Below are 24154 nucleotides of genomic sequence, written 5' to 3' on the forward strand. Positions count from 1 at the left end.
GCAGTGTTCTGACAATGGAACATCTTTGAAGTCCATCATTATTAAAATGTTCTTAGCAAAAAGAAGTCAGTAAATTAATTTTCACGGGTTGGCAACTATTTTCTCGGCGTCTGCGCCCTTGCGAAAATCGCGAAGCTGAAAACACCAGCAGTCGCGCATTAAAACTGCCCCTCCATTTTTGCTGACGTTGAATTGTTTGGCTTGTTTCGAAAGGCTATGGTTCTCTTGTCATTTTTTTTCCAATTCTGGGTAATAGTTCCCCCCCTCACAACGTATCAACACCATGGCGGTTGGTTTGACAAACTTCATAAACTCGGGAGGGATGGTTTCGAAACGCGGGTGAGTCTTGTTCAAGGAACATGAGCACTGAAAGTCGCGAGGTGGAGTGAAGTGGTCATGGTGTTAACTAAATTCAACAAAAACAAAATTGTTTTATTGACAGAAAAAAAAAGTAACATTTAAGAAACTTTATGTCAGAAAAAAAAAGAACTTAAGTTTCGCTAATTTTTTGTGAATATATTTTAGAAAGTTATCACATAAAAATTGAAAATTTTTTTCAATATGAGTTTTTATAAGCACGAAGCAGAGAAAAAAGAAGAAAGAGACCAAAATGACTGGTTCGAGGCCTGTTCAGCGACTCTGGAGCTCAAAACGCGTCTGGAGTTTCGGCCGCCTCCACCAGGCTTCTGGCCCACTGTGCGCCATACGTTTTGGCCCGCTTTTCTATTCGAAAAGTAAGCGAAGGTCCCGATAAGGGCCGCTCCCAAGAGTTGCCCACCCGAGGATTTTCCGTCGCCGCTCTGTTTTCGAGATAAGTTGACACGCAGCTGGCCCTTTCCGCAAATTTTAGTTTTTAGTTGGAAACTGAAAATGGAATTAACTTCGTGTCTACTAGTAGTATTTCGTGATATCGTACTAGTTTTTTAAGTAGTACGGCACGAGACGACGAGACACGAGGCGATGAGACACGAGTCAGCTATTTGACTCATCTTCACGAGTGTCTACCATTCGTGCGGCACGCTTCGAGGCCTTACGTCAGTGCAACGAGTATAACAGAAAATTTTAATAGTAGCAGGAAGCTTGCGCGCCTGTTCACCGCAGGGTCACCGGTTGGGTTACACGCCAGCAAGATGATCGTTGCGTAGATCTTTTGACTTGCGTTGCTGCCGCTGCAAGCTGCGTTTGGGGTACACACTAAATGTCATGGGACTTTTTTTGTCCCACGATTTATGCAATTTTAAGCATATCCGACGCTGATACAATTTTGTTGCCGTCTGGCGACACATTTTATCCGACGCCTGCTGCAAATTGTACTTTCACTAGACAAGCTGTCCCGCCTGGCGGACACAAAATTGCATCACAACCGGATGTGCTTAAAATTGCATCTTTCCCTGGGAAAAAAAATAGTCCCATGACATTTAGTGGGACACTCTCAGACTGTTATTGACTTTTTGTCCTTTGTAAAAGAGTATTTTACACAGCAATAAAAAGTACTATTTCCTCAATATTTATGTAGGATTTTGTTCGTTATATTGACATAAAGTCAATTTGCTATCGACAAAGAGTCAATACGCAATTTATTTAAAAAAATAGTCAAAAATTTGATGACAATTTAGTCCTTATAGAAAAACAATTTTGGTACATGGTTACAAAGGAAATACTACATATTATTGCTGCTTAAAAAACTACGTAAGCAAAGGACAAAATATCAATAATGGAGAGAAAAAAGTCAATACGAGTCTGAGAGTGGACATTCCATGTGAAGTCAACCAGGCCTTAGCCACCATGGGCTCCGATCCGGTTCTCGTTTTCAGGGTTTGTTACCCCTATGGTCCCATGAAGTAATCGGTACTTGGTTTGGGGTCCGTCTCCCCAGGGGCTGGGCCATGGCCAATTTACTTCTTTGCTAAATATTGGAACAACGCAACGTTGGAGGACAATATCTCAGCAACCATTAGTCGTAGGTCAAATCCGAGACCAGATTTGGAAACAGGATGTAAAACTAAATCTTTTTTGTCTTTGAAGTTTTTATGTCCAAAACTTTGGTTAAGTCTTAAAATTAGCGCCATTTCCTAGATCCTCAACCGATTTTGACCAATCTGGGCTTAAAAGATAGCCTAAACCCTTCCCTACACACTAAATGTCATGGGACTTTTTTTGTCCCACAAGTGATGCAATTTTAAGCACATCCGGTGGTGATGCACTTTTGTGTCCGCCAGGCGGGACAAATTGTCTAGTGAAAGTACAAGTTGCAGCAGGCGCCGGACATAATGTGTCACCACACGGGAACAAAATTGTATCAGCGTCGGATGTGCTTAAAATTGCACAAATCGTGGGACAAAAAATGTCCCATGACATTTAGTGTGTAAACAAAAATGTTAACCAAAAAACGTGTTCGGCTTCGTTCCCGAGAACGAGCCATTTTCGTGAACCCCTGCAACCACGTATTTCACCAAACTGTAGTGACGACCGAACTCGATACCACACTGGACGCTCTCTTAAGTGTTTAAGGCTCAAAGCATGCTTCCGGGTTGCTTTTCTAAGGTCAGGGGACCCAAGCGCCTGTCATGCCAACAACCAGCAGACCTGCAACGCCCTACACGGAAAAAAGGAATTCGTTGACCCAACGAAAATGTACGTTGATTCCGTGATAACCGAAAAAAAATTATTTGATTAACGAAAAGTTTGTTCGCGTAACGAATAATTTGTTGGTACGACGAGCAATTCGTTGGCGGAGCAAAAAAGTTAGTTGGAGTGACAAAATCGTGACTTTGTTCCTTTGACGGATTTTTTGATTGCGCTAACAGATTGTTAGTTTTGCCAACAAAAATTTTGTTACTCAAACAAAGTTTTCGTAACTCTAAAAATTTTTTTCGGTTATCACGGAATCAACGCACATTTTCGTTGGGTCAACGAATTCCTTTATTCCGTGTAGTGCCGACAGGGTGGTCTTCCTTCCCTGGAGAGTGCGACAGGCAGCGCGCTCTGGGCGATCGGACCAGTACTAACCCCCGCCACCCCGCCGTGATTTCTACAGGTGGGGGTGGGTGTTGTTGTTAGTTATTGTTGCTCAGCAGGGTGGGGGATGTTTGAGGCGTTTCAGTCAGCATTTGGGTAAAAACACATAATTGAGTTATCATTGTCAGTCTTATGGTGGTTTTGTACTTGTTCTTCACCGATTGTGCTTTCCAGCTGATTTGACAGCACGCTTCAACGGCATTTTGGCATTCATCTGAAGGCATACCATCGTCAATAACATTGAAGATAGAGGTTAGTAGTGTTAGAGAAGATACTTTTCTTTAGCTATAGCCAAAGAAAAGTATCTTCTTGGTATGCCTTGAGATTAATGCCAAAATGCCGGTAAAGCGTGCTGTAAAGTCTGATGGAAAGCATGGTTGTTGGCTTACCTGACAGACGCTTGGGTCCCCCGACCTTAGAAAAGCAACCCGGAAGATTGCTTTGAGCCGAAAACACCTAAGAGAGCGTCCAGTGTGGTATCGAGTTCGGTCGTCACTACAATTTGGTGAAATACGTGGTTGCAGGGGTTCACGAAAATGACTCGTTCTCGGGAACGGAGCCGAACACATTTTTGGTTAACATTTTCGTTAGGGGAAGGGTTTAGGCTAGGCTATCTTTAAAGCCCAGATTGGTCAAAATCGGTTGAGGATCTAGGAAATGGCGCAACTTTAAAACTTAACCAAAGTTATAAAGTTACAGAAAGTTTTTGGGCATAAATACTTCAAAGACAAAAAAGATTCATTTTTCATCCTCTTTCCAAATCTGGTCTCAGATTTGACCTACGCCCAATGGTTGCTGAGATATTGCCCTCCAAAGTTGCGTTGTTCCAACATTTAGCCAAAAAGTAACTTGGCCATATCCCAGCCCCTGGGGGGCCGGACCCCAAACCAAGTACCGATTATTCCATGGGACCATAGAGGTAACAAACCCTGAAAACGAGAACCGGATCGGAACCCATGGTGGCTAAGGCCTGGTTGACTTCACATGGAATGTCCCTAGTGTGTAAGACCCCTCGTCTCCTCTCAGAAGAACCGGTCGATGTGGAGTTGGATGTTTTTCTCGTACAATGAGAAATAGACGTTGTGTAATCCCAAATAATTTGAACACTGAAAAGCTTACCTCCCGCCACCTCGGGTCGGCTACAGCCTACATTGCCCTATGTTCAATGCCTGGCTGCCAAGCAGGCGCGGATTGGGAGGGGGGGGGGGTTGAGAGATAGGCAAAAAGTCCGATGGGTGCACAGGTGTACTCGTGAAGAAATTGGCCCGTACTCTCAAGTTTAAAAAGAACGAAATTCGTCCATTCCTCGCATGATTCGGCATTGTGGGTTGTCTAAACCAATAAATAAAGCAAAAAAAAAAAAAAAGATTAAAAATGTAAAATTTGTGTGTTTTTGAAGGTGTACACACTAAATGTCATGGGACTTTTTTTGTCCCACGAATGACGCAATTTTCAGCACATCCGGTGGTGATGCAATTTTGTGTCCGCCAGGCGGGACAAATAGTCTAGTGAAAGTACAAGTTGTAGCAGGCGTCGGATAAAAAGTGTCGCCAGACGGCAACAAAATTGTATCAGCGTCGGATGTGCTTAATATTGCATAAATCGTGGGACAGAAAAGTCCCACGACATTTACTGTGTGTGTACTCACCCGTACTCATGTTCTCATGAGTGCACCCGTACTCATGCTCTCATGAGTACAGCAGAGCGCTGAATGATTCGCCCCTCGTAAAAGTCGCACATTGCCTCTGTAGATAGGCAACTTTTGCGACATCAGCACACAACGCTGTAACATTCTCCGATTGGACGGGCTCTATTTTACACTGTAAAAATTAATGTCCGGAATAAACGACGGATCCTTCGGCAAAAAAATTGCCAACGGTTCCTTCGTTAATTTACGAAGCTCTTCGTATATTTACAAAAACCTTCGTTAATTTTTTGAACGATCTCTGTCGATTTTACTATCACAATGGAAATTTACGAAGGACCTTCGTAAATCTACAAAGATCCTTCGTAAATATACAGGGAACCTTCGTTAATAAACAAAGAACCTTCGTTAATATACAGAGGACCTTCGTAATTATTCGTCTGGAGTTAACGACGGATCCTTCGGCAAAAAAATTGCCGACAGTTCCTTCGTTTATTTACGAAGGTCCGCCGTAGATTTACGAAGACCCGTCGTGGATTAACGAAGCCCGTCGTACATTTACGAAGCCCTTCGTAAATTTACAACAGATTCTGTACATTTACGATTTTTCTTCGTAAATTTAATAAGAACCTTCGTAGATTAACGACGAACTTCCGTTGATTTACAAAAGTTCCAGTAGGAAAGAAACATTTACAGTGCGCTTTTGGACATTCCCTAAACCCTTCGTAAAATATTCCGTTGTAAATTCACAACACAATTTTTACAGTGTAATGTCGGAATAAACACATGCATCAATATTTTTTCAAAGTACACAGGAGGAGGTAAGTTGTTGCTGCCCGCATTGGAGCGCTCACGTTGTTGGCTCAGGTGCTGCAAGAAATCGAAAGACCTGAACCAATATTGAATGGTGGCAGCCTTCAGGTGTCACGGCGGCATTGAGTCTGACACGCCCTGAGTATAAAGCCCCGAGTCGGCCACACTGTGTGGCGCGGCGCGGCGTTGCTCTGAGTGCGGGACTGAGTCAGAAAAGTTGTCGAAATAAGAGGCGAAACAACCATGGCGTCCACCATATATCTCTCCATGCTGTTGCTCTGCGCAGTGTGCTATGCTGCAGGTAAGCCGATAATCCTTCATAACAGGGTAGGTGTGTGCGCCAGACTACGTCTCAGCGTAACGCGCTTCGCGTTGCTACGCCAATTACGCCGATCCTCACCTGAGGCACTAGCGCGCCTTCGGCAGGTCTTTTAGTTGCGCTTCCACTGTAAAAAAAATCCGTACTAATGTACGAAAAATGTACAGACGAATATAGTTCGGAAAAAAGGACGGAACGGTCCGTGCACGCCATGGGAATTTCTTTGTCCCACGATTTATGCAATTTTAAGCACATCCGACGCCGATACATTTTTGTTCCCGCCTGGCGACACATTTCGTCCATTGGGGTTTTTGCCCTCGTCATACCCCATAGATAGCCGCCTGAAAGATAGGCTAAAAGTGCTACTTTGCCCCTGTAAGTAAGCAAAAAGTACTTTTTTATTAAGGGGGCAGTAGCGTCATTTGCACGTGTTTTGACGTTTTTCGAACCTCCTGTTTAGACGTTAATATAAAGATAAGTATGAATGCCAGAGACAAACGGCAGGCACCATTTGAAAGATAAAAGTTTTTACAACATTTTCAAAAAAAAAATATTTTGTTTTATCATTGAATTAGGATGTTTTGTGTTCTATGCAAAAATGGTCTGCAAAATTACATGATGTCACTGCGCGCACGATTGCAGCCAAAGTTTTTAACTTTTTACCAATCGGTAAAATGCATCTGAAAAAGCATGAAATTGCCCATAAAATGACCCTTGGGTTTCAATATTGGGCAAGAAAAACTATCGAAACGCTCATCTTCAACTTAAGATGGAAACGAACCACATTTTTTCTGGCCTAATATTAAAACCCAAGGGTCATTTTATGGGCAATTTCATGCTTTTTCAGATGCATTTCACCGATTGGTAAAAAGTTAAAAACTTTGGCTGCAATCGTGCGCGCAGTGAAACCATGTAATTTTGCAGACCATTTTTGCATATAACACAAAACATCCTAATTCAATGCTAAAACAAAATATTTTTTTTTGAAAATGTTGTAAAAACTTTTATCTTTCAAATGGTGCCTGCCGTTTGTCTCTGGCATTCATACTTATCTTTATATTAACGTCTAAACAGGAGGTTCGAAAATCGTCAAAACACGTCCAAATGACGCTACTGCCCCCTTAATTTAAATTTCTACGGGGCTTTTGTAACACCTGGCGTCGAATACTTGTCCAATGTTGATGGATTATTGCCCCCTCGACTGCCGTATATCTAAAATAATCTGTTGTACCTTTTTAACATCCAACTACACGTTGATCTTTGCTCTCTCTGCCCTTCTCATTTCCTTCATTCAGCTAGGTAACATCCTTGGCCGATCTTTTAATTGATGGTATTCGTTCTTGCAGAGGAGCAAGGACCAGCTCTGGAAAGGTGTACGCAAGATGACCCAAACGTCAACGAATGTCTGAGGAAGGCCATTCAGTCTGCGATAAGGTCCCTGAAGGACGGTGAGTTATTGAATTGCTTCTAGGTTTTTGCATTACTGAATTTCGACCTCGTCGTTGCTATGCATACACTGAACACGTACTGGTCGGACACATGGCCAAGTTACGGCGTGGCAAAAAGTAATGCCTTAAATTGGCGTGACACGATATTCACGCCGAAGACAGCGCGTTTTAAGAGACAAGACATGCCAAAAAGCGGCATGACAAGAAATTGGCGTGAATTTTAGAGTCACGCCGAATTTTGGCGTGACTGTTCTGTCACGCCGTTTATTGGCGTGACACTTTATTCACGCCCCTGCGGCGGCACGAAGTCACGCCGAAAGATTTTCAGTGTACCCACAATGTACAAAAAATGTCCTGTCAATGCCGTTAATCTATTACCAATGTTTGCTGTTATACAATTCACGGCGTTTGCTGTGAACTAGTTCACGGCGTTCACTGTGATCTCGGTCACAGTGTTCACTGTGATCTGGCCACAGTAAACGCCGTGAATTGGAGCCTGATTTGCAGTACTTCGGTGCTCAGCGGCGTCAAAACTCACAGTGTTTACTGTGGACTAGATCACAGTGAAAACCGCGAACAAGATCACAGTGAATCGCGTGAGCAGATCACAGTAAACGCTGTGAATTGACCTACAGTGAAAATTGGTGATAAATTACCGGCATTGACAGGACATGTTTTTTTTTCCAGTGCACACGCTCTGAAATTCCTATTAAGTATGTAAGCAGGTTAATAGAACACCTGAGCATGCGTAAGCTAACAAAGAAAATAGTTCGTAATTTATGAATTATTCCCTCGCAATTCAATCTAACTATAATTTAGTCACCATGTTTGTTCAAAATACTTTGCATGGTTTTAAGTTTGATACCCACCAAAACAGACCAAAACCTGGAATTCGTCTTCGCTTTTTGAGCCCTGCGACTTCGAAAACGTAGTGGCTTTGTCAAAAACGATCGTTGCAGTTTATTCAATGATTTTACTCTCTTTGTGCGAGAGAATATTTCAAGTATGGTGGGTGGTAAGAACCAGTAGTAAACCAGTAGTCAAGTCTGTACCATGAAAACCGGGGTCTTACCTCCAGATCATTTTCTAGAGTGTCAAGAGTGAAATGCTGTTGGGAACAGCAAATTCCAAAGGAAAGATACAGTTGTGATACGTGCACACTAAATGCTAATGCAATTTTAAGCACATCCGACGCTGATACAATTTTGTTCCCGTGTGGTGACACATTTTGTCCGGCGCCTGCTGCAACTTGTACTTTCACTAGACAATTTGTCCCGCCTGGCGGACACAAAATTGCATCACCACCGGATGTGCATAAAATTGCATCATTTGTGGGACAAAAAAAGTCCCATGACATTTAGTGAGTGTATATTGAGCATAAAGCGGTTGCTTTAGCTCTTACGAAAAGAGAATTTGTATCAGGGCTTTGGTCTTGCTGCCTTCAAAATCCAAATACTCTCGCTGAAAGTGTTAATTCTAGGCTGGCTGTCAATCTTAAGAAACTCTTACCAAACGGTGCGTAAATGAGAATGATGTTTCACACTTCTACGTTCTGACTTAACCTTCTATCAATCCACTGAGAATCCAAACGCTATGAGTATAGCGTCAATTGGTGCAATGCTGCACATTAAGTGCAATGCCTCCCCATTCCCATGCATTAGTATAGGACACTTTCGGGATGCATTGCACGTAAGGTGCAATATGGCTAGCGCATTGCACGTATGGTGCGATATCTCAGCAGCATCGCACCATACGTGCTATACTCAGCGTTTGGAATCTCAGTGTCGATTCGTCTCGGAAAGGGTAGCAAGTAGTCTATCAAGGGTTATGAAGTCGGCAATGGCTGACGCGAGACACTCTTTTACCAGGGTATGCGCCTTTGGGAATGGTACCGTTGGATCCATTGGTCATCGAGCAGCTGGTCCTCCTCTCTCCAGAGAACGCCAAGTGTGACCTCAACAAGTACGACGTGGTCGGCCTCACAAATGTCATTTGCGAGGAGGCATCGTAAGTAGCGCAGTGGTGTCTTGAAGTTGCGCGGAGGAAATGTGCTTTCCTTGCACTTGTGGGATGTCAGAATATGTTATGGTTCTTCTGAGGGGAACATGAGTGAAATTCCAGTGGGATGTCAGAATATGTTATGGTTCTTCTGAGGGGAACCTGAATGAAATTCCAAACGCCATGAAGGTAGCTCGCGTGGTGCAATCCATTGAGACATTGCACCACACGTGCAATGCCATAGACACATTTCAGCTTACCTGGAATGCGTCCCGGAAAAGTCCCATGCTCCTTCACGTGAAGGCATGGCACTAATAGTGTATTCTAGTCGTCGCCGATGGAAGAACAAGGACAAAGCCGGAACTGGTCCCGGCAACATAACCTCCTAGACTTCTATGAGTGGGCTACTTTCTGAGTTTTCTGTGGCGTATCTCCTTCAAGAGCACTTTGGTGGACTTTCGTTTCTTTCAAACACTTTTTGACACAGGAAATAAAAATATTAGTCGACATTAATTTCTCGTTGGAACGGCCGGGTTGGAACTACTTCGTTTCTTTCCGGCTTACGGTTTTGCTCTTCGTTTTCTTCTTCGATCGGCGACGACTATGCTCGTTTGATGCAATGAAAACATCTTCGAACGAAGTGCGGCCAAGTGCGGGATGATATGTGCGACAGGTACCGACAGGCACCCAGAATCTGGCTGACAATTGGCGCCGAGTTTGGCGCTCTGAAAAGTGGATCAGCTTCTAGGCATGCTAATTGGGAGTATACAGCCACGGGCTGCCAAGGAAATTATGAGAGTATCTGGGATAGGCTGTGCCCCCCCCCCCCAAAAAAAAAAAAAAAAACAACATTAGACACAAACGATTGAAACTTCGGGGGTTGAATTTAGTTAAGAGGCAGTAACGTGGCTTATTTTCTCTAGCGAGATATCTTGGTTTTTGAGCTTGTTTGACAGATGAACGAAATTGTCCATCATTACGAAACCGTATGCAACCGAGTTGTATATTTTTACCAAGCAGAAGTTGTGCGCCGACGCCGACTTCATTTCCGAATGTTTCCTATAGATATACAACTTCATTTAAAAAAAGAAAAGAGAATCACGGGTGTTTTCGATCTTACGACCCAATGTATTTAACTTTCTTACAGGTTCGTTGTGACGGGAGACAAGTCTTTCAGGCTGACCTTCGACTTGCTCCTTCCCCAGTTCGATGCTGCCGGGACGTACAGCATGGAAAAGGGATTCCTTGGCAACAAGAAACCAAACCAAGGCTCCTTCACATTCAACTTGAGTGAGTGCTTCAGACTGAAGTGCAACTGATAATTCGTATTCTTCCCAGATCTTGCGCTCTTATCACAATAGATTTGGCATTGCTAGTGACCTAGGTTGTGCTCTAACGAAACACCGAACTGTTTCAGCCGAGTACCGAGCCAACTTCGTCTTAGATGGGGCTTTGAGCACTGCAAGTGATGGTCAAGAGTACGCTACTCTGACGGGAGTGTCATCAAGCTTCAATGGCGGAATCAACCCCAGAGTCCATTTTGAGAACTTGAGTAAGTAATTTAACATCCGGTAAAATGAAGATACCGCCACTTCCTTCGCAGCTCAACGTAGGTAATTGAAATGGCTATCGGATGAACTATAATCATGAACATCGAGTTATAGAGAAACGTTTATGATAATTTTTACAAAATGCTCTAAAAATGGTTTTGGATGAAATTTTCAACTTATAGTCGACCTCTGTTCATGACTGTATTTCATGCGATAGCCACATCAATTAGCTACTGGCGGCTCGGAAGGAGTATCGTTCGCAAAGATAGTCGCGTTTCCCGTTTCCACTCCAGTCCAAAGTGGTATTCTGAAGTCGTAGACCTTGTAAACTAAAAATCCAATTGATGATTTAATCTGACATCATTTTCAGGCCAGGGGCGCAACAAGCTGTGGAACAGAGCGCCCCAAGGCGTGCTGCAAGGCTACAAGACAGCCATCGACCAGCTGCACCCCATCCTCGCGCAGACCTACTCCAACCTTCTGTTCCAGAACGTGCCGTTCGCATACCTGTTTCCTCCAACCAAAACTGCGGTTTAAAAGAATTGTCATGTAATTGTAGAGGTTTGACGACTTACAGCGGAGCTAACGAGTGTCAGTATTTTTATTTCTTGTCTTCTTCCTAACTCAGGCATGCTCCTCTCACTGTGGCAAAAACGTGAACTGAAAATGGAAGCAAAGCATTATTGAGTTTGCTCTTCCCCCCATTTGCCATAGCAATTATGATAAATATTACGATAAGCAACAGCTTGTGCACACCTAGCAATAATTTAAAAACATTGGAGGGTTTTACTTACCATCATTGGATGCAGTATCCTTGAGCAAAGTAGAACTTGGGGGAATGACATTCTTTTGTCCCTGAACGCACTAAATTAAATGGTAAATTTTACATTTTTCTTAAATATATCAATGAAGTAATACTGAAGGAGCTACATTTCTTTACCTCCTTTCTTGAAGAGGTCAACTATTGACCTCTGATTACTCTTTATTCCAGCTTTGCCAACTGCAATTGTGTGTGTGTTAATGTGGTGGTAATAGTGAGATGGACACCACGTAGTACCTTTTTTAAATACTATGGTTTTAACTGTACATGAAGGGATAAAACATGACTGTAAAAAATTCGTAGAGATTTCCTAGACAATTGGGCACGCAAATTTACTTGCCCCGGCAGTAGGGTGGTCCGAAAAAACACTTTTTTTTCTGATCGAAAACGGGTACCTGGCAAAAGTGGCCACTTGACATCAGAAACACACCTGCAAATTTGTTTCCGATCGGACAACATCTTTGGTTCCCACTTTGAGGGGGAAGTTTTGGATTCACTCTCATTCCAGGAACGTGACATCACGTTGAAACGAACGTGACAAAGTGTCACGTTCGTTTGAGCATTGTGTCACATTCGTATGAATGTGAAGAAGCTGATTTTTGGCCCATTCACATCCAAACGAATGTGACACAACGCTCAAACGAACGTGACATTCTGTCACGTTCGTTTCAACGTGATGTCACGTTCCTGGAATGAGAGTGTTTATAGGTAAAATTAGGCAATTTTCAAAACGGACTCGGATGCGCTGCTGATGCGTCCGGATGGTCACTCGGGAAGAAAGACACCTTATGTACTTTAAACAGCATATCGAGCTTCATATGTGGACCAGAAGTACGGCCGAAATTCCGTGTTTTGAGTAAAATCAACACTTTTGCTTCCACAAATTGTGTGTTCGTGGTGTGTGATGTTTCAGCACTCGGACACTCTCATTCCAGGAAGGTGACATCACGGTGATACGAACAAGAGAAAATGTCACGTTCGTTTGAGCGTTGTGTCACGTTCGTTTGATGTGAATAACAGGAAAAGTAGCGATATACATCGGCAACTTTGGCCCGTCCCGTACATTAAGAAACGTACGAATTTCGCATGTTTGACCCTGACGGGAATTAAACCTGAGTCTGGGGTTAAAGTAAACGTCGTTTTCGTCATCAGCACCCTCAAAAACATCAGAAACAATGCAAAAAATCGAATAAAAAGAATGTTTAAAAAATACCCCGCTGGGATCTGAACCCGGGTCCGAACTTCTCCGATTCGTTCGAAACTATGTGGGTAGTTCCTTCATCATTTGGAAAGAAATAACATTGAGATCAGTTGTCGTTGGCTTATACGCTCAACTTCACAGCTTTGCTCAGTCGACAAAAAATTTTGTCGTAGAAAGACTTCCCGCGTTCCTGGTTGACACCTACATGAGAGGTCTTGCATGGACTCAATTTATTGATGACTTGTCGACAAATTTTAGTGACGGAATCTTGATATCAGCCCTACTTTTTTTTTACAAACACCTAAAAGTTTTATAAAAAGGCAAGAAATTCACTTTTTTAAATGTTAAGATTTGAAAATTTATATCCCAGTACAGAAGTTGAAATTGAAAATTCCGTCACTAAAATTTCTTCTATACATTTTTAGGATAACCCAAAAAATATTTCAAGACTTTCCGTCCCATTGAAAGACGCAGGAAGATTTTTCCCCAACGCTCTAAAAAACACTTAAAGCCACTTTTCTCAGAGACCGTCCAACATTTTGGATTGAATTTTGTTTTGGGAACTCACCATAATGAACCTAACAATAAAGCAAAGTTTTAACTTTCTAGGATTATTTTAAAGTCTACTTGAAAGTTTCACCAGGGTCCCCCCTTAAGCAGATGAGTTTTACGTTCAAAACCACACAAAATTAAATTATCGTTTCATCGAAATCGTTGGAATCTCTCAGAAGTCAGATGAAATCCTCACGGTTTTTATCAAAGTCCCGCGAAATCTTGTGAAATCCGGAGAAATCTTGTGAAATCACACGCAATCTAGTGAAATCCACGAAATGAGACAAATCCGGTGAAATCTCTAGAAGTACCAACAAATCCTGAGTAATCACAGAAATCCGACATCGAATGAAATCCTTTGTCCCGCTGGGTGGGGAGTTGTTGCCCCCTTGGGCTAAAAGCTACGGAAAATTCTGTTAACAGCTTGTGGTAATTCTCCGTAGAACCTTACAGTATTCTCCGTAGGACCGTACAGTCTTCTCCGTAGGGCCTTCACATGCAGTACACAAGAAAAATCCATGTCATAACCACCACACTCATCTGAAATTTTGAGTTCCATTTTTCCTTTTCCAGCAATATTTAACAAGGATCCATCTCCTATGGATACTTCACCTCTCATAGGAACATAATATCGCAGCAAATCCTTCCTAGAGGTCATGTGATCTCATGCCCCTCCATCGAACATCCATACACCTTGATTGCTTGTGATTTTGTTGCAACTAGCACTTAAACACTAAATGTCTTACGAAGAAATTTCCCATAATACGAAGGAAATGGCGCAAGCATAGTACGAAGGTGGTTTTTCTTCGTATTACGAAGGTTTTTCTTTGTATCTTACAATGAAAAAGCTAAAAAGATTCTTATTACGAAGGAATATTGCTTCGTATTATGCTTGCGCCGAATTCACTGTAACATACGAATAACATAGGTCAAATTTCATTGTAAGACATTTAGAGTGTAGAGCTTTATATTCTCTATTCACAACACGAGCTTTCTTCATTGTTTCTTCTTTTCTCCGTCTTCTTTCTTCTATTCTTCATTATTGTTATCTTCTCTGTCAGGACACTCAATGATCTGTGACCCTCTACAACAGTAACAGATATAAAAATCTATCACTTCCATTTCTGTCCTATTTCTTCTCAGTTATTCTATTTTGTCGGAATTTTCTACTACTTTGGTTGCTTCGGTTTATTTAAGCTGACTTACATTGAGTAGACTCTTGAGGTTTCTTCTTTAGTTTGAATTTCTGCTGAGTATGAATACTTTTGAGTAGGGAATTCAGAAAAACCTTGAAAATGTCCTGTAGAATGACGGGTAAGTTAATATAGGGCAGCTGCCAAAAATATGGGAAACCTTATCACATTGTAAGCCTTGGGAGGTATGTTACTAATTTTAACACTTTTTTCCTCTGCCCACGACAAAATGTCAACACTCAGATCAAGATCTTCCTCGCCCTCACAGTTATTGTTCCCATCGCATGCACTTTTTCCAAGGTCCTCTTGAAAACGGAGTTAAATTGCCAATTTTCGTACATAAATCTGGAACAGAAATCATCTTACTAGCACTGGAGTGACTAGGCGTAGATGACAGAATGACAGAAGACAACAAAAGCGAGCAAGGCGAAATATACACAATTGGTCCTTGTCCTGCTTAGGAGTATCTGGGCAGTCAACATCCCCTCAACGTCGCATCCACGCTCATGTTCCCATGGGGATGTGACAGCCCGGGTTGGTGGCCCCCCATAACCTTACTCATGCCGGTCTTGATGCACTCGGAGCACTTGTAATGGTTGTCAGCGTCAAACCCTTTTAGAGTAACACAGGATTTGCACGATATCTTCTTACAGAAGTCACAATTTTGTGTTGAGTGTCTTCCATCCAGCTTTTTCATACAGAAATTACACTTCAATGACATTTCGCTGGTGGTCGCCGCCATGCACCGCCCTCTAATTCTTCATATGAATAGTAAAGGAAGTCTCTGAGTCGTCAGACTCCATGGTGTATTCACACTATATATTGCCTACATATAGAGCAATGTATGAAATTTATATTTTTGCCACATATTTTTTATATCGGAAAAGCATCTTGCTATATTCACTGTTAAAAAAAAAGTCGAAATTTTCAGACTTTTTAGGATGAAGTCAATTTTGAAACCCAGTGGTCTGAATTTTCAGACCTCCGGACACTCTGAATTTTTGGACCACCTGTCGTCTGAATTTTCAGACTAGCATGTACTTTGAATTTTACGACTACCAGGTAGTCTGAATTTTCGGACTAATGGCAGTCTGAATTTTTCACCTCGCGGGTTTGAATTCTAAGCCGCCCAGGTAATAAAATTACCACTTTTGTCAGGATGTATATTATGTTTTGGAGATGCATATTTTAAATTGCTGAGAAACATGGAATGCATGCACTAAATAGAGCAGTTGTAAAACAGCTCTTTTTGTTAAATGTAGCACCCAAAGTTGCGCAAAACTTTAACTAGATATGATATTTTGCTGAGAGAGCTTCCCAAACAAAAAAACTAGTCCTCGAATGTAAGACTCCAGAAGATGCAGCTGTAAACACTGGAAAGCAGCATGTTGGATCCAGATGCACACTTTGTGGAAACTTTTTCGGCACGATGAAAATACTTTGGGGACGAGGATGAAAGAGGAGTGACAAATTTCCAAAACGCCACCCACTCCCTCATCACCCGTCCCTTAAGTTTGGAAGACGCAATATCAGCATAAGGCTACGCCACTTTCACAGCCTGCTTGCCGCGGATGTCGGATGCTTCAGAGTGCAATTTTGGAGCACAGAAAGGCGAAGGCAAAACGGCACTGTACACACTGTGCTGAGCGCCGATGAAACACATAAAACGTTGCTTCACGACGGAGCGTCACAAGAAAGATGACACGCGACGCGGACTTGTATTCGGATGCGATGTGCACTGCTCTGGAGACAAGCTAAAACTGACGCATTCTGTCCAGAAATCCCGAGTGGCCGAGGGATTAAGGGCCCCCTCCTCTCCCCCCGCCCTGCGCAGGTAGGCTTCGGCCGGCACGCCGGTCAGCGGTGATTTTCCGAACGCCCCGGCTCGGCTCGGTGTGCCTGGCTCGGCTGGCCGCCGCCGGAGCGGCTCAGCTCGGCTCGGGTGACCCGGGCTTCGGTCCAGGCCGGCGCCAGGGCAAACATGTCGCATCCTGCAGCTACCAGCGGAGTGCAGGCCGATTTTAAACTCAACACTAGACGGCCGTTCGCTTAGCTGAGCAAAAGTTCATTTACTACTGCTCTAGCAATTCAGGGCCCATAGCACCTGAAACGCAGTCATGCCTTTTATCAGAAAATAAAGCGTCAATTTCAGACTGCGCAGGATGAAAATTCAGACCTTCTACTACAAATGACTGTTTTAAGACCCCGACGCCGAAAATTTATACCGCGCCATCCAAATATTCAGACCCTTGAGTCCGAAACTCATTTTTCAGACCACAAGGTGTAAAATTAAGACCAACTGTCTGAAAATTCTGACTCAAGTCTGAATTTCAGATTCAGACCACTAGGTCTGAAAAAATTGGTCTGAATTTTCAGACTTTTTTTAACAGTGTTATCTTTTCCACATATGTCGTCAATACATGTTGGGCCATATATTTTGTCCATATAGTGCCCATATATTTTCCATTTTGCAAGGGATGTGCATAAAGAACAGAAGTTAACAACCTTCATTGGCAAATACTTGGCACAATGACGGGACAATCTGGGACAAAACATCGATACCATCAAAGGTGACACCAAGATTGGAAATAACCCATACAGAAAACAGCTGTCAAACATTGAAAACCTTGTTTATTGCAAGATAATTAGTCCATAAGTGAGAACCAACCACATGGGGTCATTGCACAATGTGCTGCTTGCATTTCAAATAAATCATGAACTTAAAAAAGACTTTTTCATCGATTTGTCATTTAGGGAGACTAGCCACTTACAGATCGTCCACAAGTACAATTCCTGACGAATGCACTAAATACATTCTAAATTTCTTACGAAGAAATTTCCCGTAATACGAAGGAAATGGCGCAAGCATAATACGAAGGTGGTTTTTCTTCGTATTATGAAGGTTTTTCTTTGTATCTTACAATGAAAAAGCTAAAAAGATAAGTATTACGAAGGAATGTTGCTTCGTATTATGCTTGCGCCTAAGTCACTGTAACATGCGAATAACATAGGTCGAATTTCATTGTAAGACATTTAGAGTGTAGACCTTTCCGGGCTAAGGACTTGTGCAGCCGAATCTTTGTGCAGCCATTATTCGGTCCCAGCTTCTTTGTGACGAAACAGAATTGAACTCAGCGTTTACCGGATTATCAACAACACTTTCGAAATGACTGAAGCAACACGTCAATGAGTATTAGGAAAAGTTACCATTGCGTGCTATAGAAACAGCGTGATTTAGTGAAACTAAACCATGATTTCAATTCTATTTCGCTACAAATAAGCTGGGTCTTACAGTGTCGCTGCGCAAAAATACGGGTATGGCACAAGAAACTAAGCCCGGAATGGTATCAAAGCGTGGCAGAGCAATAAAGTTAACTTACACACATGATGATTGGCTGAGCGATAGCGAAGCCTGTTACTCCAGTGGGGTTGAAAAGTTTTGTCTGTCTGTCGGTCTGTCTGTCTGTCTGTCTGTCGGTCTGTCTGTCTGTCGGTCTGTCTGTCCGCACTACTCCTCCTGAACGGCTCGGCCGATCTCGGTGAGATTTTGCACACTTCTTAGGTATGTCCTTGGCTCGGCACACGCGAAATTTCACCATCCTAGCTCAACTGGTTCAGTTTTTATAGGCGAAAAACACCCAAAAAACGGCGAAAAATAGAGATTTCTGCAGATAGACCACTTCTGTCTTGGAGAAAGGGGGGTCTGGGGGGCGGAGCCCCCCAGCCTCGACAAGTCAAAAAGTGACAAGGGTCAAGATCGTGTTATCTGTAGATAAAACAACTCTATTTACAATGTAGGGGGGTCTGGGGGGCGGAGCCCCCCAGCATTCAACAAGTTAAAAAATAACCGACAACGGACAAGCCATTGCCTGCCGCAGGCAGGCTAGCGCCGCAGGCCAAGGTAGGTACGCCAGGCGTAGATTGGAGGAACAGGCAGCGAGACATCGCGAAGCCTGTTACGACAAGACGCGGTCTGGCGTAAACCTACCTTGTAAAGTAAAGATGGGGGAATGAGATTACTACGATGAAGAACTTGCTCACGCTCAGACCTCGGCTTCAGTGACAGTGATAGATCCCAGGAAACGGACAGGACGGCAGGTACACTCTAAATGTCTTACAATGAAATTTGACCTATGTTATTCGTATGTTACAGTGAATTCGGCGCAAGCATAATACGAAGCAATATTCCTTCGTAATACGAATCTTTTTAGGTTTTTCATTGTAAGATACAAAGAAAAACCTTCGTAATACGAAGAAACCGCCTTCGTATTATGCTTGCGCCATTTCCTTCGTATTATGGTAAATTTCTTTGTAAGGCATTTAGAGTGCAGGCGGAAGCCGAACACAATACCGTTTTCAAGCAGAGACAAGTTCATTTTGAGGGTTGTGTGTTGGAGACAAAGTTACGTTTATAATGTATTTTTATTTGTAAATTACAAGGTAGGTTTACGCCAGACCGCGTCTTGTCGTAACAGGCTTCGCGATGTCTCGCTGCCTGTTCCTCCAATCCACGCCTGGCGTACCTACCTTGGCCTGCGGCGCTAGCCTGCCTGCGGCAGGCAATGGCTTGTCCGTTGTCGGTTATTTTTTAACTTGTTGATTGCTGGGGGGCTCCGCCCCCCAGAACCCCCTACATTCTAAATAGAGTTGTTTCATGTACAGATAACACGATCTTGACCCTTGTCACTTTTTAACTTGTCGAGGCTGGGGGGCTCCGCCCCCAGACCCCCCTTTCTCCAAGACAGAAGTGGTCTATCTGCAGAAATCTCTATTTTTCGCCGTTTTTTAGGTGTTTTTCGCCTATAAAAACTGAACTAGTTGAGCTAGGATGGTGAAATTTCGCGTGTGCCGAGCCAAGGACATACCCAAGAAGTGTGCAAAATCTCACCGAGATCGGCCGAGCCGTTCAGGAGGAGTAGTGCGGACAGACAGACAGACCGACAGACAAAACTTTTCAACCCCACTGGAGTAAAAGGCTTCGCTATCGCTCAGCCAATTAAGAAACGATTTTCCGTCCTTCAACTCCCCAGAATGTTTATAGGGTCAGGGCGGGGAAGAACTGGACACCCCATATTTAACTTCAAATACCGGAGGCACAGGAAAAACAATCAAAAGTTGTTCCGTGGCATCAGCGGTTCATTACATGACAGTTGTCAGGCCAGTACATACGGCATTTGAGGTAAAATGTGGGTTGTCCAGTTCGTCCCCTGTCCAGTTTTTCCCCGCCCTGACCCTATCTAAAATAAAAGCTCACTTAAGGGGAGGTTCTACTGAAAATATTGCATTTTTCAAATTGAGACCCAGTGTAAAAATTTGTTGCAGATGTAAAGTAATACATAGTTAATGGTCAAACATAAAATTTAGAGCCCAATACCTCCCTCCAAATCCAGTCGAAGAGGTTTTTTCAGCCTATTGTAGCAATATCTTAAAAAATTCTCCTACGCAAAGCATTTCAACGTAAACTGATGTTCTGGACATTTTTCACTTCTTTGGCTCATATGCAATAAAGCGTGGCATCACCAAGACATGGGACCCAACAAATTTATTTTGTCGTTGCTTTTCAGAAAAAAAGTCACTAAAATATCAGAAATTTTAACATTTTCTTGAAATTTTATTGACATGCTGTCTTAAAAACACAGCTTATGGTTTTGTAATGGTCCCAGTATCTTACTAATGCCACGGTTTATCAATTATGAACCAAAGAAGTGAAAAATGCCCAGAACATCAGTTTACGTTGAAATACTTTGCGTAGGAGAATTTTTCAAATTACGACTGGAAATAGCAGAAAATTCCTCTTCGACTGGGTTGGGGGCTAGGTATTGCTCTCCAAACTTCAAATTTAACTAGGGTAAGGTTACCAAACATGGATCACTTTTTAAATAATCCTCTCTATATCGAAATTAAGTATGGGTTGACTTCTTTTTTTGAATCTTATGTTGATGTTTGCCTCACTGGTCATATGGCTACCAATAATGGTACCTCTAGCTCGAATACTGTGGAAGTTGTTAGGACAAGAAAATATGGCTATTTTTGCTAAGGTTAGGTTAGGTTGGTCCAATCATGGATCACCCCACCAGCGTTTGGACACAAAGTAAGGTATGCATTCAGTAGTCCCAAAATATCAAAGTAGTCCGTCTAAAGTGCACGATGAAAAATTTTGAAGTGACTGCGGTGATTGCTTGGCCCAGAATCAGGGGTGCAAAAATCACCTTTTTGAACGTCATTTTTCCATCGATTTTCGGGGGCCTGTTTTAGGTGTCTTTCTAAACGCAACCCTGCAGAGTAGAGAGACGCAGTTGCAAACTTGTCAGACTCACAGCGAACAGTCAAAGGGTCAGTCCAAGCAAGGAAAGACAGAAATTTAGAATCTGGCCACCTGGTCTTTAGATATAGACCCCCAAACAGAAATGATCCATGTTTGGTACCCCGATCCATGTTCGGCACTTTACCCTATTTACTATGAAATACTTAAAATTTACAATGAATATTGATAATGGGACTCAATTTAAAGAAATTAAGATTTTCAGTAGAACCTCCCCTTAAAGCCATCCGGTGCACTTCCTGTTTGAACTCATCTCTGCGCAAGAAATTAGCCGCAGCGCCGCACAGTGGGTCAGAATCGAAAAAGCTGTGCAAAAAGGCATTTTGTAAACGTTTGAATTAGGAAAAACTGATTGCTGTATGTGATAACGGGATGTCTAGTGCGCCAGAAGCCGATTTTAGTTTGTCCCTGCGCCGCACGTAATCCGCAGGCTGAGCGCTTCCGTCTCCGCTATTTCAAACGCTGAGCGCGAAGCGATGCGCGTCGGAGAAATCTAGTTTCTTCTTGCGCTGTTCTACGGAACCGAGGAAAGTCCAGAAATTATTCAACCTCGTGACTCCATAGTTTAAAACCTCCTCTTTCCATTGGTACCAGCGGAATTTCGTTATCGTTGATAGTTTCGGCGACAGAGCGAAATACATAAAGGAATGCAAAATACCATTTTCATGACAAATCACTCTTACAAAATAGGCTGGCAAACTTGAAAAGCACCGAAAAGCACCGCGATTTTTGTACCAACTTGAAGCTTGAAGTGTCCTCTACCGAACGCACTACGCGGATTTGTCGGCAAGTTCCGGCTCAACCCGTGAGAAGCAAAACAAGGGACCGATGCAGAGGGCGCGCGCGCGTAATTCGGGCCAGACCGGGCAGCGCCGTGGCCAAACGGTTTCGCCGATCGGACTCAAATTTGGTGTACGGGGGTTTTGAAGGCCGTCGAGTCCATTTCCGACGTTATTCTGAGTCAGTGGCGTACCCTTTTCCCAGTGGCGTAGGCAAAAATACAAAAAAAGAGCTATATTGCTATGAGATCTGTGATCTGTAAGTTTTGGAGGTTCCTCAATTCAGTTTTTTGCATTATTTTGATCCAGTGGCGTATTCTTCACCCAGTGGCGTGGTTGAAAAAAAAAAATACGATTTCAAGAAATCCTAGGAGTCACGAAGTCAATTTGATTATTGTGTAAGAGTGTGGAGAAAGAAAAGAAGTGGTGTTGTGAAGTTGTGGTTGTGAAGAAGTGGTACCAATGTGGTCGATGTGCCATCCGTCGAAATTTAAACTTGACAATAAAAAGAAATCAAAATGCTGGTAAATTCAAAAAAATTCCAATGCTAATGTATTCCGCAGTGTTCTGACAATGGAACATCTTTGAAGTCCATCATGATTAAAATGTTCTTAGCAGAAAGAAGTCAGTAAATTAATTTTCTCGGGTTGGCAACTATTTTCTTGGCGTCTGCGCCCTTGCGAAAATCGCGAAGCTGAAAGCGCCAGCAGTCGCGCATTAAAACTGCCCCTCCATTGTTGTGGACGTTGAATTGTTTGGCTTGTTTCAAAAGGCTATGGTTCTCTAGTCATGTTTTCTTCAATTCTGTGTAATAGTTCTCCCTTACAACGTATCAACACCACGACGGTTGGTTTGACAAACTTCATAAACTCGGGAGGGATGGTTTCGAAACGCGGGTGAGTCTTGTTCGAGGAACATGAGCACTGCAAGTCGCGAGGTGGAGCGAAGTGGTCCTAGTGCTAACTGAATCACAACAACAACACTGCGCATGTCCAAAAACACTCCAATCAAGAAGTATTATTGGATAGTTCTACCCGAAAAACTGCGTTCGAACCGGCACCAATTCTATTGTTGCATCTTGTCTACCTGCAGTCAAAGAAATTTTTCATTTCGAACGTTGCTTTTTCAGCTTTTGGAGTAAGCTGTACAGACCCGAAAAGAAGCTCCGCTATTGGTCCGCCCCGGCTCGGCTCCCCCCACTCCCTTTTTTTTCCTTTGACGAGTCGAGTTTTGCCATGGAAACGGCGATTTTGACAGCAAATTTCTCAAAATTGGCCACCAAATTTTTGACCAGATTTCAACATCAGAATCAGCGTTCAAAGTTCTACTAGTCTGCAAAATCTCATTAAAATCGTATAGAAAACTTCCGAAATGCATAAAGGGCCACACAAATCAAATCTCGAGCCGGCTGAGTCCTGGGTATACTATAAGGCTACTTCGTGCCTAAAAACAACCGAATCTTTATGAAATTTACGTTCTGAACGTTTAGGAGGTCCCTAAATACAATTTCATCAATATTTTGAATCAGTGGCCAACCCGATACTAAGTGGCGTAGGCTGAAAACGAACAAATAGACGTAATCGTTATGAAATTGCGGTTTGAAATGTATAAAGGGTCTCAAAGGCACCCAGCAGTTTTTTTAAAACGAAGACCCAATTCATTGCAATGAAGTAGTTTTTGGATGTGTTATTTTTTTTGTCTACGCCACTGGACTAGAAACATGCCACTGAAGCAAAATTATGTTAAAATTGATTTCAGGGACTCCCAAAACATAGATATCAAAAAATTGATAATTATCAAGTTGATTTTGTGGTATTTTGCCTACGCCACTGGGTAAAGGGTACGCCACTGATTCAAAATAACGTCAGAAATGAACTCGCTGACCCTCGAAACCCCTGTACACCAAATTTGAGTCCGATAGGAACAAGGTAGGTTTACGCCAGACCGCGTCTTGTCGTAACAGGCTTCGCGATGTGTCGCTGCCTGTTTCTCCAATCCGCGCCTGGCGTACCTACCTTGGCCTGCGGCGCTAGGCTGCCTTCGGCAGACAATGCTTCTCTATCATCAGTTACTTCTGAACTGTTGCATGCTGGGGGGCTCCGCTCCCAAGACCCCCTTCATTCTACATAGAGGTGCTTCATCTACAAATTACACGATCTTGACCCTTGTAACTTTTCAACTTGTCGTGGCTAGGGGGCTTCGCCCCCAGACCCCCCTTTCATCCAGACAGGAGAGGTCTACCGACAGAAAACTCGATTTTTCGCCGTTTTTTAGGTGTTTTTCGGCTATTAAAACTGAACCAGTTGAGCTAGGATGGTGAAATTTCGCGCGTGCCGAGCCAAGAACATACCTAATAACCCTGCGAAATCTCAGCCAGATCGGCCGAGCCGTTCAGGAGGAGTAGTGTACACACACACACACACACACACAGACAGACAGACAAAACTTTTCAACCGCACTGGAGTAACAGGCTTCGCTATCGCACTGAGAAAACCT

General features: G+C 43.0%; 1 protein-coding gene across 1 annotated transcript; it reads left to right on the plus strand.

Moving 5' to 3' along the window:
- The first annotated feature begins 5617 nt into the window (after positions 1–5617).
- On the plus strand, positions 5618–11386 carry LOC117652539. Its single transcript, XM_034397525.1, has 6 exons — positions 5618–5777; positions 7142–7243; positions 9112–9250; positions 10389–10531; positions 10659–10793; positions 11162–11386. The coding sequence occupies exons 1-6, from the start codon at positions 5720–5722 to the stop codon at positions 11326–11328; spliced, it is 744 nt and encodes a 247-aa protein (XP_034253416.1). The 5' UTR covers positions 5618–5719; the 3' UTR covers positions 11329–11386.
- The last annotated feature ends 12768 nt before the right edge of the window (positions 11387–24154 follow it).

Source organism: Thrips palmi, unplaced genomic scaffold (genome assembly GCF_012932325.1).
Source record: "Thrips palmi isolate BJ-2018 unplaced genomic scaffold, TpBJ-2018v1 HiC_scaffold_7, whole genome shotgun sequence".
NCBI lineage: Eukaryota > Metazoa > Arthropoda > Insecta > Thysanoptera > Thripidae > Thrips > Thrips palmi.